At 56.0% G+C, this 18,374-nt stretch overlaps 1 protein-coding gene across 3 annotated transcripts in view; it reads right to left on the minus strand.

Annotated features, from left to right (window-relative positions):
* Nucleotides 1-18,374, minus strand: part of EIPR1 (EARP complex and GARP complex interacting protein 1) — a 77,207-nt gene that overhangs the window by 24,697 nt on the left and 34,136 nt on the right. For all 3 annotated transcript variants that reach the window (XM_074341604.1, XM_074341603.1, XM_074341605.1), the window contains one exon: nt 4,178-4,334. In XM_074341604.1, the coding sequence (XP_074197705.1) occupies nt 4,178-4,334 (157 nt within the window). The remainder of the gene's footprint in view (nt 1-4,177; nt 4,335-18,374) is intronic.

The raw sequence follows: 18,374 nt of genomic DNA on the forward strand, positions 1-18,374 counted from the left end.
GCCAGAAGAGCGTCAGAGACACCCTCCACCCCAGTCAACGTGTTTTGCACGAGGGAGCGGGGCCCATGCAGGGATGGCATGAATAGCTACAGATCCTCAGGCAGAGCCCTGGGCCACCGACCCCAGGCCCTCAGTTTCTTACACAACCATCCACAGTGACCACAGGAGCAAACCAAGAGGGCAAGGAGAAAGCACATTAGAAAAGACGGTGACTGTAACACGCAGGAAATGAGGAGCCCCTGCAGCAGGGCCCCTCCCGCCAACCATCCAGGAAGGACTAGCAGGGATATGTGGGAAGATCTGCAAAGCCTACTCCGCTGAAGACGTGCTTCTGTTCCCTGCAGCTAACTCCACTCCGGAATCAGCCTGCAGACCAAACGGCCCCGCCCCTCATTCAGCAGGGACGCGACTCTGGGGTGACGTGTAGGGTCCTGAGGTCAGGCTGCCCGGCTGTAAATCCAGTTGCTCCACTGAGGACTGAGTGACCGTGGATGCTGCCTCCGCCTCTCTCTGGCCCAGTCAGCTGACCTGCAGCGGTCCCAACTGCACAGGGTCACTGTGGGAAATGGACACGGGGCTGCGGCAAACCCTCAGGCCCGGTTCACAGCCACAACTCAACATCAACATCGTTACCATGGCTCCAGCTCCCTCCTTTCCGCAAACGCCGGGTACCAGAGTGCGCCAGGCACTGTCCGTGGTGCTGAGGGTGCCCCTGGACAGCCCCTGCCTGGGGAAGCGCCATCTACAGAGAAACACATGGGAGCACAAACTCAGACGGTGGGTGTCAGGTGGTGGCAACTGCTACCACGAAAGATGAAACTGGGCAAAATGACAGAGAGACGTGAGTGGGGGCGGAGCAGTGGTCGTTTCGGATAGAATGGTTAAGAAAGACCTCTCCCAACACAGGGAATCCAGCCAATATTTTATAACAACTATAAACGGAGCACAGCCTTTAAGAACCGTGAATCACTGTGCTGCACACCTGTAACGTAATTCTGTACAGCAACTATACTTCAATGAAAATTAATTGATTAATTAGATAAAATACTTCTCCTTTGCAATCAAAAAAAGGGCCTCTCTGAAGAGGGACACTGAGCCGAGAGGAGCTGCATGCTGCGGGTCAGAGGCACCCCCCGCCCCCAACCCAGGTCAGATCAGGACCTGCATCCCCACAGTGTAGAACCGGGGAATCAGTCTGGGGGGGGGTCTGAGGGGCATGTTACCCCAACCCCTTCACAGCCTTATTTACAGACCTGGAAGGTACATTTCCACAGGGACCCTGCCACGGAGCCATCAGCACAGCTATGAAACATCACCTCCTTTTCCGGAACGGAGAGCTAATCTAGAGAAACGGTGACTTTCCAGTGCTCGTCTGGCCACCTCAGGGCAGGTGAGCACAGGAGACCCTGGACACTGCCTGACCCTGCTTGCTGAGGTGCAGATGTGGGGCCGTGCACACCACGCCCTGTGCTGCCCCAGAGTGAGGGAGGCCAAGTGGCCCAAGGACAGGAGCCCCACAGCTCACCCCTGCCCATCGGGGCAGCAACAGCTCGTGCGCTGGGCACCATGTGGCACCCTGGATGCCCCCCACCCCCAGCAGCAGCCAGCAGTCAGGACGGCTGGGGGCTCCTCTCATGGAACTGCTCTCTGCCCAAATAATACACCAAAAAGGAAAGCAAGCAAGCAAAGAAAAACCACCGTTGTCTCCCACTTGACCACAAACAGCACCCTTCACATCCACGTGTTCACCGGACTTAAATTTCCCGAACTCGAACTCCCTGTCTACTAATGAGACTTCGACACCACTGACGACGCATAAAAGAACACACACGACAACCCAAATGCCAGTGAGGATGCGGCGACTGGACCCTCGGGCACGGCTGGCAGGGGGGTCATCGGCAGCTGCTCCGGAGCAGAGTGCGGCCACTTCCGCAAAACAAGACGTGCCCCACCCGGCCGGCAGCTCGCGGCCTCGGCCAGGAGAGAGTAGACGCAGAGCCAGGGGCACCGGCGTGCTGAGGCTCAGGGGACCTTCACTCACAGCAGCCCAGTGCCGGGGCCAGGCGTGCGTCCACAGCCAAGCGCCTACACGGACAGCGGCCCAGCGACCAGGAGTCTGATGCAGAACAAGCAGGAAGGAGCGACGCCAGGCCAAGCCTCCAGGGCGGGACGACAAGGGCAATGTGCAGAACACGCTGGAAGTGACCTGTTATGGGGAGAGGGAGGCACAGACCCGACACTGCCAGGACGAAGCACGGGGCGCGGGGAGAGGGCGGTAGACATAAAAAGGCGTCATGACTGAGCACACATGGGACACGTGGGCCGTCCCCTCACCTCGTTCCTGGTGAGGACCCTGACTGGCAGCCAGGCCGGGTACCCGCTGGGGAGCGGGCGGGGGCACAAGGGTCCCCAGTGCTGCTCCTGCACCTGCACTGCAGGGAAAAGGCTGGACACACATAACAAGAAAGAATTCAAGAAATACTCTGAACAATGAGGTAGCTTCGGAATACCAGCATCCCGGTGAACCTGAGGAAGATGTGCTGAAATGTCCACAAGTGTCCCTTTCGCAGGTGTGAGAGCACAAGTGTGCAATGCGGATTCACTCCCCGACGACACTGGTGGACGGGCTTGGCCTGTGGCTCGACAGCACTTGTGATGGGGAGTGTGGACCCAGCTGCGGGGTGGGAGGCAGACAGACAGTCTCTCCCTCAGCTCCTTGTCCACGCCCCACATGGGAAAGTTCCTTCCTCCGAGCACACCCCCTTGCTGCACCCCTCAAAGGCATGGACCTCCCACAGTGACTGCAGGCCTGTGCTGTGTCTCAGCCACTCCCCCGGTGCCGGCGCAGCTCCTGGGACAGACACACATAGACGCACACATGGGCACACACACGTGCACAAGCTCCCACACTCACACAGGCATGCACACACATGCACGCATACATGCACACGCTCTCACTCACACACACACACACGTGCAAATGTTTGCTAGGAAAACAGGGCTGTCATCTGAGACATGGGCTCTGAACAGCTCTGTGCGGTGGCAGCTGAGGCAGCTCCCCAGGGGGGCAGTACACCCCCTGCACCCCTCCTTCTCTGCGGACGGTGAGATGCCTTGGGGAGAAGAGACCCCGCAGACAGACAAAGGCCTCCCAGGGCCCCTGGCCACAGGGCCCGCAGCTCTGCAACCCCCCTGCCTCCAGACGTGGGTGACGCTGGGGACTGGGATTGGTCCCAGCTCCAAGTGTCACCACCAATTCCTCTAGTCAAAATTAATGACTTTCTCCCCGGAGGGCCCATAGCACCCAGCTCATCACGACTCCAGGGCTGACCCTGCCGGCCCGGGGTCTCGCTTTGCTGTTCACACCATGGTCTCCCCGAGAGATGTGAGTCCTTGAGGCCTGTCCCCGACCCATCACCCTGGGTCCCTGGAGCCTGGCAGCATGTGCAGCAGGTGTTTAATAACATCTGGATTAAGTTGGCTTAATTGGCTCTCATGCACACATACGCACGCGGGGGTGCTCCGGAGTTAGTAAAGCACGATGACTGCAGCGCAGACACCGTAGCCGGCCCCTTCTAGGAAGCACGGCTCTGTGAGTGGGCCGAGGCCCAGCGCCCGGAGAGGGGCTGCGAGTGTCCTGCGGAGGGTCCGAGGGCCGCCCTGGGGCACAGCACTCCTGCCACCACAGCGGGGCAGCCGGGGGCACTGAGGGATGGTGGTGGCATCTCTCCGTTCTGAGACGGCAAAGGACAGGACACTTGGGGGAAATGAATGTGGGCCGAAGCTACGGAGAGGGGCATGTGGGGCCTCCACGCTATGTCCACAGAGGAAGAAACCATAAGCCTTGAGCCTGAAGCCACAAATCAGTTACCTTACGCACAGGGTTGCTAAGTAAAAGTGTATTTCTGAGGTAAAGGCACCATAAGGCTGCACAGTACCTGACTGCCAGCCCCCCCCGGGCAGGTGCCAAAAAAACCTGACTTCAGAAGACCGGGGACTGGATGCAGCCTCTCTCAGTACGTGTGCAGTGGGGCTTCCACCCACGTGTCTAATCAGGAGAACAACTGGCACTAAAAAGACAGAAGCAGGCAGTGGGTGTCACCTTCTTCGCAGACCAGAGAGGCCTCTGCGGCGTGGGCCTGACCTCCAGGCCTGCCAGGTGCAGGGCTGAACCTACCAGGCAGTGCTGCCGCGGGCCGCGTGGTCCAGGTGGCAGAGCAGCTCCAGGGCGTGTGCGGGGCTCGCTGCGTCCTCGGGGGACTCGTGGCCGCCGGGCTCCAGCTCTGCGGGCATCCTCCACACCGCAGCGCACGTCAGCACCTTGCTGTCTGCAGCTGAGCAACAAGCGACAGGTCAGCAGGGCGTGGGGACCCCCCTGCCCAGCCATCAGCGCCCCGCCCAGACCCCTGCCCCGCGCTGACCAGGCAGGCAGCGCCCCGCCCCTGCTCCCCTGTTCCAGAACATCATCCTGTTTCACAAGAAAATTTAATTTCCTCAAAATCAATCTCCTGTTCTTCTTCAAAAGTTCTTCAAAACAGGGAGTGTAATGGGGGTGGAGGCCCTACAGATATAATCACTGTGGGGCAGCTGGGTGCTAAGATGGACATGAGACAGCTCTTCCCTCCGACCTCTGTGAGAGAACCTTGCACAGGGACCAGTGCCCTGCGTGTGCTCCCCCAACACGTACGCACTAGACGGTGTCTGTGGTGCTCCCAGCCCCATCTACTGAGCGGGGCCCGGGGCACCGCAGGCTCAGCCCTGGCGGAGAGCAGCCGGGGACCCCACTGTGACATCCTCCGCTGCCCCGCCAGCCACTTGGGCACAGCATCGCCCACAAACGAGGGCGTCCTTGCAGGCTCCGGCCGGTGGCTGCCCAGCACCCCCTCAGGCCTGACACCCCTGATTTAGAAGATGCATCTGTGGAACCCCTTGAAAAGCCGCTTTGTGGATGGAGAGACTAAGCACAGACAAGAGAGACGGGTCACCTCTTCTCAGGGAACGTGCCCAGGTCTTGGGCTCTGCCCTCCAGATAATCTTTCAATAAGACTGAAAACAAGACAAAAAGACAAAGGAAACAAGAAGGAACAGATTTAACATTAGGTGACAAACACTGAATCATACATTCCCCAGTATAAGTCCCTTCAAAATCTGCTTCCCGTTTAGTTCTAAACAGCATACATGCCAAACGCCTTCTCCTTTTAAAGGCGGTCTTTAATAAGCGATGATGAAACAATGGACAGGCTTCAACATTAAATCATCACTTGGTATCAAGAGAAAAACATAGAAGAATTGTAGAAAAAGAACACCCATGAGTAGTGATTCCCACACATGAAATAAGGAAAAAAACAAAAGGCCTTACGGTACTTTCAAAAATGTCCCACTTCTGACTGGGACGGTTTCTGTCTACACGAGAAATTAATTTTCCCTGAGATTTCCAGCCCTGCACTCTCTCTGTAGAGCCCATGAGATTGGCAGTGGACTCCTGAAAACAGGAGGGTAACTCATGAAGGGAGAGTTGGCAACCCTCAGCTGCAAAGTGAACGCCCGAAACATTCACCCAGCGGAGGCACCGGCTATCTGAATCCTCCCAAATGACACAAAAAGACACGTCTAATCTGCAAAGTGAGGGAACTAATAATGTGAGAACTACGCCGTGGCTGCACTGCATCAAGAGCAAGCTACACAGAATGACACAAGGTACTGGACAGCGAAAACAGCTGCGGTACAGAGGCAGGCCTAGCGGCAGGTCCCCCGCTGAACAAGCCCTTCTTTGGAGAATTTTGTTCAAGTGTCAGGAAAGTAACTCTTCCTGTGCTGTCTGCCCACCCAGCAAACATAACAGCTGGGGGTGACATAGTAAATGCTTTCCCCTTGGAAAGAGGAACGAGATGAGAATGCTGTGTGATGCCACCTCTAGTGAACAGTCTAGTCTACTAGGAGTCCTAACTACTTACTACGGCCAGAAAAAAAGTTAAGGTATAAGAATAGGAAAAGGATAAAAATACTATTACTTGCTCACGCTTACCTGTGCAGAAAACTTAAGAGGATCTACAGGTACACATACAGATACCAGAAATAAAACAGGAACTTCAGCAAAATTGCTAAACATAAAGGCGACACATAAAAATCAACTGACATCTATAGATTAGCAACAAAAGTTCAGCAAACAAAAGTTGAAGAAGAATCAATGATCAAATTAAAGAATGAAACATCCAGTAACATCTCAAACTACAGATAGGGAAGTGAAGAACACAGCTGAGAGGCAGCAGAGGCCCAGTGGATGGAGGGGCGAGCCATGCTCATGGATGGAAGCTTCCCGACTGCAGTCCGTGAGCTCCAAAGTTCTAGCGGTTTTTCTGGGGGTTTTTTGTTTGTTTTTTGATAGAAATCAAAAACCTACCTCTGAAGTCCTAAAACTTACATACAAATATGAACTGCCCAGACAGCCAATACAGTGATCCAGAAGAACAAACTGGATGCTTTACAATCTGGTATCAGTTTCCTGTTGATACACAGATAAATAGCCCAGAGAAAGACTATGGATCCAGAAACGGACCTTACAAAGATGGACACCTAGTTTACAACATAATGCCATTTTTGGAGTGGACAAACGATGGTCTTTTCAATAAAAGAAGCTGGATCCATTGTACATCCATATGAAAAAGTGAATTGCATTTCTACCTCACAACACACCCCAAAACTAAGTCCAGATAAGTCAAAATAGGAAAGATGAAATAATAAAAATCTTCTCTAGAATACATAGTAGAATATCCTTACAACCTTGGAATAAGCAGAGGTTTATTAATCAGGGCAGAAAAACCACTAATCAATCACGAAGGAAAAGACTGGCGACAGACCAAATTAAAATTAAGAACTTCCATTCACCAGCAGACGTTGAACATCATCAAACTTTAAGACTTCTGCTCTTAGCGACTGTTTAAAAAATTGGAGAAACCTGGAGAAAATACTCAGAATACATGTCTAGAAAGGGCTTGTATCCAGAATATATAAAGAATTCTTACAACTCAGTAATAGGAAAAATAACCCAATTTTTTTAAATGCGCAAAAGACTGAATCAGACATTTCACAGAAGAAAACATATGAATGGTCAATGAGCACCAGAAAAGACGCTCAACACTGACAGTAATTGAGGAAACACAAAATAAAACCAAAATGAGACACATGACATAGCTGCCAGGACAGATCAAGTTTAACGTGAAGATCAACACCACTAAGTATTGGCAAAGACGGCGGTGGAGACGTGCCCCTACTTTGAGGACCAAGGAAGTGAAGGACTGGGCCCTGTCTAATCCCCTCTCTGGCCTCTGCAGAAAGTCTGGCAGATGACCATGGGCCACCAGGAGCCCAGCAAAGGGGGTGCCCCACTCACGGCTATGCTGTTGGACGTGGGTCTTTTTCAGAGCTGTTTCCTCAACCTCAAGTCCAGGACCTGTGGACGCTGCCCTCCAGACCCAACCTTTCCTACCCCAGGGAAGAGAGGGCCAGGGAATTGTCTGTGTCTCTCTGGAGAGGAAACTATGGATGGTTTTGCCCCATTTGCTATCATGATACAGTCCAAACACACCCTCTCCGTGGGCAGGAGAAGCACACACACTCGAGGCCAGAGGACAATGGCCTGGCTGGCTGGTCAGAAGCACAGGAGTCCCAGAGAAAGACTGAAAGACAATAAGGTATGAAGCTGAGTCAGACACAGATGTTGCCCACAAGGATGCAAAACCTAGTCCAATGGTTAAATAACACAAGGTCAAGAGTGGCGATAGCTTTGAGAGAGATCCAGGGGAAGTGTGAAAGGAAAGAGGCCCTTCGCTCCGGGACAGGGTTACAGGGAAAGAGTGCCGGGAATGCAGCTGTTTAACCTAAGCCCCGAGGAAGGTTTGGGCACACGGAAAGAAATGCAAAGGTGTTCAAAAGTAGGATTAAGGACCCAGGGGACTCGGAAGACGGAGAATGGCCAACGGCTCAATCTGGGCTACAGCAAGGTGACTTAAAGCTGAGAGAAGTGAGGTATGAAGCCCTCTGAGGACCAGACAAGAAGTATGGAGGGTCTGCTCCAGATAATGGGCAGAGGCTGGTGGTTCTGAGTCAGGACACAAGTGCCTGGCAGGAAAAAGAACTCAAATCAACACAAAAGGAGGGCTGAGAGCACCACACTTCAGGATGGATGGCCCAGCATCAGCACGAAAGATGGACAAATCAGAAAACAGGCTGGGACATGAGTCAGGAAGTAATGGTAATGCCCGTGAATCCACGAGGTGCACAGCTGGAGAGGACAGCCTTCATTCCACACTTGAAGCCCATGTGCACACACCTCCATGTGGTCCTGTGACACACGGCTGGCTCCTGTGTACGCCAGGAGGGGGCACGGCCTCCATAACTTTCACAGCCTACCACCAGGGAAACCCAGTGTGTGGACACTGTGGATGTGATAACATGCAAACCTTCCTCCACTGGGCTCATCTTAGATCTGAACAAGGGGGCCAGGGCACGGCTGGGGGCATGCCACAGGGTGAAGAGTCCCACGGGAGTTCCCACGGGAGTTCCCACGGGGCAGGTGGGATCGGGACACGTAATGGATGGGCTCACATAAGACAAAAAGAAAACCACTAGATACTGGGACAGGCTGGACCTGCACCCTCTACCCAAGGGCTTGTACCTGGACAGACATCTCAAGCAACAGAACTCAAGGAAACCATAAGGGGCCAAAAATAACTGCACACATGTGCAGTCAGTCAGGGCAACTATGAACAGTAAGATTCAAAAAGGCCACAAACCAACTGCTACTTCCGAGGGGCCGGGAGCAAAAGCAGGTTCTGTGCACAATCCCGGCACACAGTACCACCAAGGGGGTGAGCAGACCCCGCCCAAGCCTCCCTCCACCCGACCCACCCATGCGCCCCACCCGCACCTCATTTAAGGACCTAAGGGCACCTGCTTCTTGTTCTCCCCCGGCGCTGCAGCATGAGCCCCAGTAAAGCCTGAAACAGCCCAAGACCCAGGTCAGCAACAAGACTTTCGCAAAATGTGCTGAACCAATACATTTTTCTAAAAATTCGTAAGAAGTACAAGGCTTAAGAGAATTTCTAGCATATAGAAAATCTGGATTTTCTGAAAGATTATAAATTTTTCTTTCCAGAACTTACTCTGAAAATTTGATGGGTACAAGGTAAGTGCGAAGTCCCTTACTGAAACATGTAAACACTAGAAATTATCCCAAGGAGGATCAGAAAGTTAGACTTCGGTGCCCATAAGATGCACCTGTCAACATCACCCCCACTCCACCCTCGAAATGTGCAAAGCTGCAAAATTTGCTGAATCACGAGTGTGCTTTAGATCCAAGAAATATGGTACGCATTATCAGAAACTCTCCAAATCCTCAGAAGCAGATGAAATTGAAGGTAAACAGTGCTAGATGAGAAACGCTGGAGGTGTACCCATCGAGACATGCAAATTGGCTCTGGAACTCTGAGGATTTCCATATCTGCAGGAATATCGGTAGAGCATTCAACACACATCCACCAGTTATCAAAGAAACCAAGGTGCTTTTAGGAAGGAAAACCCGATCTTTAGAAGGAAAATGCTGTAATAACCAGTAAGGCATTCTTTTTTATCTCTGCTTTCAAAGCTCGCCTAAAGACGGTCCCGTGCTGAATTAGGACTACAGTGACTGGAGCCCCCAGAGGGCAGGCTGGCGTCTGTACAAGCCAAGCTGCTTCACTCAGCAGATTCAGACCCAAGGTCATCCCAGCTGAGGGAACCCCTGCACCACGCCCCCATTCTACAATTGAGGAAATGAGCCACCCTCCCCTGAATCACGCGGTTCACTAGCCCCACAGTTAGAAACAAAATGAAGTCTCCTGGCTCTGGGAGGGCCCATCGCTCTGAAAGGGAAAATACCGATTTGTGTCTTGAAGGCTTATTTGAAAAGCCAGTCTAGCTTTTCCATGTAACACGTGAGCCAAAGGCACTTAATGAGATAAAAAGATAATCGGGCAAATGAATGGAAAATGCATCCTTGAGGCTGCCAACTGTCCCCACACGGTGTGTGGAGGGCTGCAGGGATTATGAGTCCCAGCTTAGGGGACTCAAAGGAGATTAGGGCCTTTGTAAGCCTGAATAGCCGCTCCGGTCGGCTCAGCTAAAGGGCTAGCGGTGCCCAGCTGGGGACATAATCTGATTCAGCTGGAGGGGAGGAGGTGTCCGCAGGGCACTGCAAGTCGGAATCTGAGGCTATTCTTAGAGATTTCAGCTGTCTCTGAGTCTGACACAGGCTGAGCAGGATGAATGAGGCGGGGTGCGGCTCCACTGAGCACCCACCTGACCAGGTGTAACTCTCGTGTCTGCCCGTGAGCCCAAGGGAGGTGCCCAAAATGCCCTCCCACAGAGTCAGGGCCCTTTCAGTGGTCCACAGAGCGTCCTGCGTGAACCAGGCCTCCTGGGGCCTGTGGGCAGGAAGCAGCCTGCAGGCAGGAACAAAGGAGAAAGAGGCTTCTCACCCCCCAGCACCAGAAGCCGGAGGGTGGGGGCAGGGGAGATGCCATCTGTGGAAATGGCTCCCGACTGCAGTGGCCAGGGTTAGGGGGTGGCTGGCTGTGGCTTGAGACAGGTGGGCACAGAGGGGAAGTGCCCTAGAGCACACCAGGCAGGTGGGGTGGCTGGCGGTGGAGAAGAGAGAGAAGAGATCTGGGCAGGCCCTGGAGCATCCCTGATCCGTGCAACCAGTAGGACCAAGTCTGGGGGAAACCTGCCCTGAGTCCCCACAGGGAAGTCACCCGTTGAGCCCCTCAGCACGCATCCTCCCCCATATGGTTTTGTGCCTTTATCCCCAGGTCTGAGGACAAGGCAACCAGACCTCATGGTCAGACATCCCCACACCCGCCCCGCCGGCTCACCCAGAGCCGGACCCCGGCCTCCCAACTGCAGGTGCCCTTCTCCCTCCTGCGCTGCTCCTCGCGGTTGGGTAGCAGCGGGGGCCGTGGACAGACAGACGGGCATTCAGAGGGCAGAATCTGAGCCCAGGGAGGTAGGGCCGTGGAGGACTCACTGCCCCGCGTGCCTCGTGGGTGGTGAGAACTCAGAGCATGTCTGTTGAATAAATGAGCAAGTATCCCACCTGGTTTTAATACTAGTGAGCAAGCCCTTCTGCAGAAGGAGGGGCGCTCAGGTCTATTCCCACGAAAGCCCCAGCCCCACCAGCGTGGCTCCAGGAATGAGCCTGCGCTCAGCGGGATGCGCAGGCACAGCTCCGTGACCAGGGCCAGTGCGAGGATACGGGCGCCCTGCTCAGCCCGCAGGAACTCGCTCCACGGTCCCGGTCACTGCAGCCCTGGGTCCCTTCTGAGAGCTGCCTGCACGGCGGCCCCGCCCTCTCCTTGGCCCTTCCTCCTGGTTCCGCACCTCCTGTCACTTCTCTCCTGCTCGGGGTGGTGTGCACACCTGTTCACACCTCCTAAGACGGGGCCGGGCCAGGGGCCGGGTGGTGTCCACATGCAGCGCCCCGCACAGCGACCTGGTCTACCAGCTCCTCCCATCTGCGGGCGAGGCTCACTCCTGCACTTCCTCCTGCGGCCGCGCCAGCAGCGGGCTGCGCTCATTAACGCAAAACTCCACTCAACTTAGAAACATGGAAACTCGATCTCTCTATTTGCCCAAAAGTGCCCTGGGTTTGCAGTGGGTTTGCCCCGGCTGCTGGCATCCCTCACCGGACCTGGAGGAGGGAGGAGGGTGGGGAAGGGCAGCTCCACCCCGTCACCAGGAACGTTTATATCTTTCTTGTTAGAAGGAAAAGCAGAACAAAACAAAATGATGAGAAAAGGCAAATGGAAGGGAGCAGTTCCAGTGACAAGATGAAAACACGAGGACAGGGTCAGGATTTACTCAGCTGCTCCAAAGCCACGGTCCTCAGACGCGGCGTGTGAGTGTCTGCTGTGTGCAGAGACCTCGGCCTCCCACCAAGGGTCCCGCAGAAGCTCTCAGATGGCCAATTCAAAATGCACCTTAAGTCACTAAGTTGTAACATTCCCTGTTGAATAGAGCTCATTTCTACCCGTCCAATCACCTCAAACTAAAACCCTGTGCTGAAACCTGATTCTAAAATAAATTATTTGAATTTTCTTCTCTTTTCAAAAGTAATTGTGATTATTTCAAATTCCTAAATTCCCACAGATGAGTCAGAAAAAGAGACAAAATACAAATGACATGTACTTTTCACAGAAATGAGAGACTGAAACCACAGATTCCACGGGACAGTGCAGGCCCCTTTCTCGTACTGGTTAAGTTGAGTGAGGTTCAGACGGAAAGGCCAAATTCAAATACCAGAAGCGCTGGAAAATGGGAATTTTACATTCAACACCACAAAAAAGAGCCAGTGAGAGCTCGTAAGTGCAGCATCTATGAGATCCCAGCTGACTCAACTAAGTGAGGACGAACCCCCACAAACACACGGTCCGCCGCCCCCCAGCCGGACGGGTGTGAGCAGTGTCCCCACGGCCCGCTGGCCTGTCCTCTGTGCCCGAGCTGGGGAGACCCCCCCCACTCCACATGGCACTTGTAGGGTGGCGGGCCAGGCCTGCCCTGCAACCACCCCGCAGCTCACACAGCCCTGGACGTGGCCAGGCAGAGTGGGGCTGTCAGTCCCTCCACCTTTTGTCTGGAACACTCGAAGCCCTAGCAGCTGACTGGTGGAGCATCGCCTTCTCCCCTCCCTGCGCACAGGCCTGTGCATAGCCAAGCCTCCCCTAAACCGTGGCCCCTGTTCGGGCCTCTCGTGCCTTCCCTCGTGTTTAACCTTGAAAGCCATCTGCCAACAGTCTGCCCTCAGAGCCTACAGACAGTCCTGGTTGAGGCTGCGGCGCTGGCTCCCAGCAGACGTGCGCTCTGACGGCCTGGGGACCAAGCCAGCTGGCGGCGCCACACCACTGACCGGAACGGCCACTGAAGTGTGGGCGGGCCCTCTGCAGTGCCGTGTTCTCTGAGATGTCTTGTGTTTTCCTCTCAGTGCCGTGGGAAGCATTTCCATCAGTGCACAGAGAGCAGTGTGCTCTGGGGATGGGGGGCAGGGGTGCCCTGCATTCCCTTGTGCCCCGCTGGGCACCTCGCAGGGCACAGGCTCTGGTGTCCCCTGGGTATCACCGCATCCATCTGCCCGGGGCCCTCCACCTCACGTGCAGACAGGAAACCACAGCTCAGGGAGAGGCAGCCAACCCAAGGACACGTCCAAGGACAGGTCGGCAGGGAGGAGCAGAGCAGCCTCAGACCCAACTCCAAAACCAAGGTCCTCACACCAGGCTCGACAGCCTTGGCGCTGAGCCGAGGAGAGGAACATGGACCTGATTCCATGAGGGCAGGGGCCAGAAAACACCTGCCTTCCCAACATCCAGAGACTTGCCCAGCATTCAGCACACACATAATGGCGTTTAATGGCGTTTGCTGGGAAGATGGACAGACGGATGGACACGTGCCTGGTACCCATCCAGCGTGAGATCCACCCCCTCACTCACTGGGTGCCCGACATCAGCCAGGTTCTCTGGTTTCCTAAGAGGAAAAGAAACCCAGGGAGGCCCTTCCCGCGGGGACCGGAGCTGGGACGTGGGTCTCTTCCCGGGCTCTGCTCACCCGCCTGTCTCACCCGGCCCTTCCTTGATGCTCCATCCACCACGTTCCCTGCATCCTCACGGCTACTCCTGAGACTTACTCTCCTTTTCCCCAGGAATCATTCCTATGAAACCCCCGGCACGCGGCTGTGAGGCCTAAGAGCAGGACTGCGCTGACTCCCAGACGGCTCGGCCACGTGCTTCCCCGGGCTAACGAGCGGGGGCTCTCCTTGCATCACTTCTGACGGGGCTAGAGGCTCTCGGGAGCCGGTGCCGGGGTGGAAGCAGCTGGCGGGAGGAGCGGGCCACTCCTGACCCCGACTCCTCACTTCCCGTGCAACCACTTCTACTTCTACTGAGGGACGTGGAGGGCCTCTAGCACACAGAGCCCTCTCATCCCCCAACAAGGCGTTCAGGCTGGATGTGCAGCGTTTCAGAGATTTTCATCAGTTATCCAACCCCTTTGAACGTTACCGTGGGGTAGACAAGCACGTGACTGTGAACGCCAAATGCTACAGCTGAAAACAGGTCTTCCGCCGTCGGTCTGCTCGGGAGTTGGAAGGGCAGTATCACGCAAATCAGTCATTAATGACACAGGAACACCAACACAACCACAGAAGGCACTTCCGCTTACAAAGCCCGTCGCCGCGGTCCTCGCCATGGTCATCGCCGTGGTCCGGGGAAGAGCAGATGCTGACTGGGGTCGCTGCCGGGCAGCAGGGCCCACCTCCCCCACCCCCGCCCCTCCCCAGCCCCTCCATCCCTCCCTCGGGCTCCTCGGGTGTCACTCCTGGACCTGCCAGCCAGTGTGGGCGTGGCAGGCACTTGGCTCGAGTCCAGATGTGCAGATCTCAGTGGACGACACCGACCCTTCAGCATCTCAGAGAAAAGCATCCACTGAAAACAGGGTCAAACGCTACAGGAAGGCAGAGGCACACGCCCACCTCGGGAGCTCAGCCTCCAAAACCAGACACATCTCACTCCAAACGCGTAGCGCAGGGCCCTGCACGTGCGGAGAGTAACCAGAAGCGGGGCTTCTCCAACAAGGGTCCGTGTCCTTCAGTTGGCCACCCTCCACAGGACGCGTGGAGGGGCTCTCGCCAAAATTCAGAGCATGGTGTCGGCACAGCCCCACCCTCCTTGCAGCCTGGACATCCCTTCTAGGCCACCACGTCCCTGCGCAGGACGGCAGCCACTCTGCTGTGGCCGCAGGCGCTTTCCCGGGAGCCTCCACACCCACCATCTCCCCTGATTAAAGGCAGTCTTCCAGCCCTATGGTTTTCATGCACTGCTCAGCTTTCTGGAGTTTGAATTGCCCGTTTCGCTTTCCTCCTAAAAGAGAACTGCTCTGTTAGTGTCTCCCCACAGGCTGGGGTGAGGCAGACGGGAAATTCTGCCTTTATCCTGGCCTCACGGTGCCCACAGCTCTGCTCCGTCCCCAGCCACCCCACTGGCACTCCCGTCTTCTCTCTGGGTCATCTCCCTGGACAGAGTTTTAAAACAAAGGATGCCAGCCTGAGAATGTCCTTTCCCTCTGTGCAGAGAGTGGGGGGTGACGTGACCCAGAGACTCAGGAACTGGGGGAGGGGGTGGAGGACCGGGAAGCTGGCGAGTCCCAAAAGCGGCCCCGAGTCCTCGCTTCACTCAGCCTGGCGCCAGCCCTTGGGGGCGGGACACGGGCATCAGCCGTCCTCACTGGTCAGGCTCCCCACACCCTGCAGGTGGGGGCTGCATGCCCAGGGCCAGATCCCTGACCCAAGGCAAGGGCCGCCCGAGCCTCCCTGGCGTCCCAACCCCATGAACAGCACCGAGGTCACTTCTCCAAGGCAAGGGCTCTTGTCACACCAGATGTCACACACATCCAGAACCTCCAGCCGGTACCGCAAGGGCCACTACCAGCTCTCGCAGGACGGCCCCCGAGTTCTCCCTCGGCCTCCGTGCTCTGCCCTCTGCTCTGCCCCCCCACATGCACCGCTGGCTCCCTGGCCCCACAGCACTGATCACTGCTGGCCTGGGCCCCGTCCCCATCCCCGAGGGGACAGGATGCAGGGGTCTGTGCTCCCTTAAGCCCTGGACGCTCAGTGCCTCACCAAGAAGTAACTAAATAAATAGCCATGAAGCAGATGGATGGTTGAACGGTCTCTCCCCATCCTTGGCCACATTTTCCACCGTCCTTAGAGCCAGGGCTGCGGGCTCTCTGGGACCCAGGCCCCGCCAACCTCCCGCCTCACACACCAGCCCAGCTGCTCTCCAATCACGGGCACCACCAGCCTGGCCTCCCTGCCGTCCACAGCCGACCACGCTAACACCGCCGGGGCCAGGCCCGCAGCAGCCCCTGCTGGAGTGGAATTCTCCCGGACCTCTGCACAGTGCACACGCACTGACCCCCCCGCTCCAGCAGGAGCGCAAACCACCTCCTCATCACACCTTCCCTGCCCTCTCAGTGTTCCTGCCTTCCACTTGCTTCAGTTCCTCCTCATAACACTCTTCTCTGCGAGCAACTACCCTGACCCTCACGTGTGGCGTCTTCTGCACGCGCAGGCCTGGAACAGTGCGGGCGGGTGCAGACACTCCGCGTAAACACCCCAGGGCAGAGCCCAGTGGTACTTGGGACACGTCGTGCAAAACAGTCCAAAGACTGTAAGAGATGCAAAACCCTTTCTAAACACAGAAGGACCCAAAATGATGACCCGTATATTGAAGATGCTGCTTTGCCACTAACGCGTGGTGTGCAATTGGGCAGGAGGGCTGCGATCTGCAGCCAGAAGCTCCCGGGAGCCGAGAACACAGCGAGGGGAACGTCTCCTCCCCTCGGACTCAGCCCCTGCAACCACCTCGGTGACGCCCCTGCAGGAGCGTCTCCTGCAGGTTCCAACTCGGGCTTTACAGCAGCTCTTGCTCCGGACCTGTGCTCTGAATTTAAGGCGCCCCAGGGCTTTCCGAGGAGGAGAGTGATGAGGGCGGGGGTGACACGGGACACAGGGAAGGGGATGGAAAGAGGACAAAACGCAGCAGCAGGACGCGTAGGACACAGAGCAGACGTCCCAGTCAGTGACCGGAGGCAGCCTGGTGGACAAGGGTCAGACCACCCGGGGTCCTTCTGTAACTGACCAGGCTAATGGCCCCTGGGCCACGTGTGTCAGCAGGTTAGACGTGCCCCTGTTCCTGCCTGCACTAACAAGCAAGGCGGACCCAGAGAAAGCCCATCCATCTGCTGGTGCTCCAGGCCAGGCCAGAGAGCGAGGGAGGGGCCGGGGCTGGTGAAGCTCCCCACAGACCGGAGCCAGCCCTCTGCTCTCTGATCAGGAGGTAAAACAGGCTTGAACTCCGGCTTTGGCTCAAGATCCCGAGATCCCCCTGCTCGGCACCGATGAGGACTCTTGGTGGCCCTAAAACCCGGTCTCCGCACTGAGGGGCACGGCCCCCACCAGCCTGAGCGCCAGCGCCCCGGCAGTGGAGGTGGCTCGGGGAGGGGAGACCGCTCTGAGAGGAACCACAGTCACGCCCAGCACGACTGCACAGACACTTGGAGGTCAAGAATTCAATTTTTTAGTAATTAGGATTCACATCAAGGCAAAATGGGATGCTGGCTTCTGTGAACGGCACACAGTTCATTACATACCTGAATGCCTTCTCTGTATCAGGTTCTGCTCGGCACTGAATATTTATCATTTATAACCTATGTGCTTTCAAAAGGGATCTAGGAAAGAGGGCCACTTGCTAAATGCATTACAATGTAGATCAAAATAATATTACCAAAACAAGACATATTTTAAAAATAGTTTTATGTAAATACATATCTCCGTTAAGACAATAGCTTTAAAAATAACCAGCATGAATGCGTATCCGGTAGACAGCGTACTTCCAATGTGCATGGGGTGACACGTGGGGGGCGTGGGGACTGGGTGGGCAGCAGGCCCCTCAACACAGTGTCATGTGTGATCCATACAACAGATCAGCCGGGGAGTGTCTTTTTGTATTGCGGTATTATTATCATTTCACAAACAGCAAACCCAAGTTCTTCAACAGCAACCACTTCCGCACTTTTGTGGAGACAGTATGATTGGCTGTTACCACGGGGGGTGCTTGGCGCGACCACCCACCCACAGCCAAGGGCGTGCTGCCAGTGAGGGGCACGGTCAGGTTCAGATGGCCCCCGCCAACTCCAGAGCTGTCTGTGCCCTTGTCTGGAGACCTCCCCAGGGGCCCCGCCCGGGCTCCCACGGGACAACGCGGGGTCCTGCTCTCTGAACGAGCTCTCGGGTCGACAGGTTCAGTGCTGGCTACCTGCCAAGCCCCCTCAGGGACGGCTTAAACTCCTGATGCTGGCCTGCGGCAGGACACCCTGGCTCCGGGTGAGGTCGGGGACCGAGACCTGCACAGGGGGCTCAGGTGACCCTGACATGCGCCCGGCTGAGGACCTGTCACCTAAGTGAATGGCTGTCATCTGTGATCTAGCTACTGCTCACGCCCCCGCGCCCGTGATGAAAGGGGCCGGGCTCTTCTCCGCAGCGGGCCTCCTGTGTGAACCCACCGCCAACCCCTCTAGTCACCACGACGATCCTGACAAGTAGCTGCTGCTGTCATGCCTCCTCTACAGACAGTGACTCCCCAGGGTCACAGAGCCTCGTGAAGGGCTGGGGCTCAAACCCGGGTCCGTCTGATCCCACCCTCCACGCTTCCTCCGACACCCTCAGGCTCCTGTGATGAACAGTAACCATCTCCAGAACAGCCCTCAGCCGCGTCATGGCAACTTTTGCCAAG

This window comes from Camelus bactrianus, chromosome 15, assembly GCF_048773025.1.
Source record: "Camelus bactrianus isolate YW-2024 breed Bactrian camel chromosome 15, ASM4877302v1, whole genome shotgun sequence".
In the NCBI taxonomy this organism is placed as follows: Eukaryota; Metazoa; Chordata; class Mammalia; order Artiodactyla; family Camelidae; genus Camelus; species Camelus bactrianus.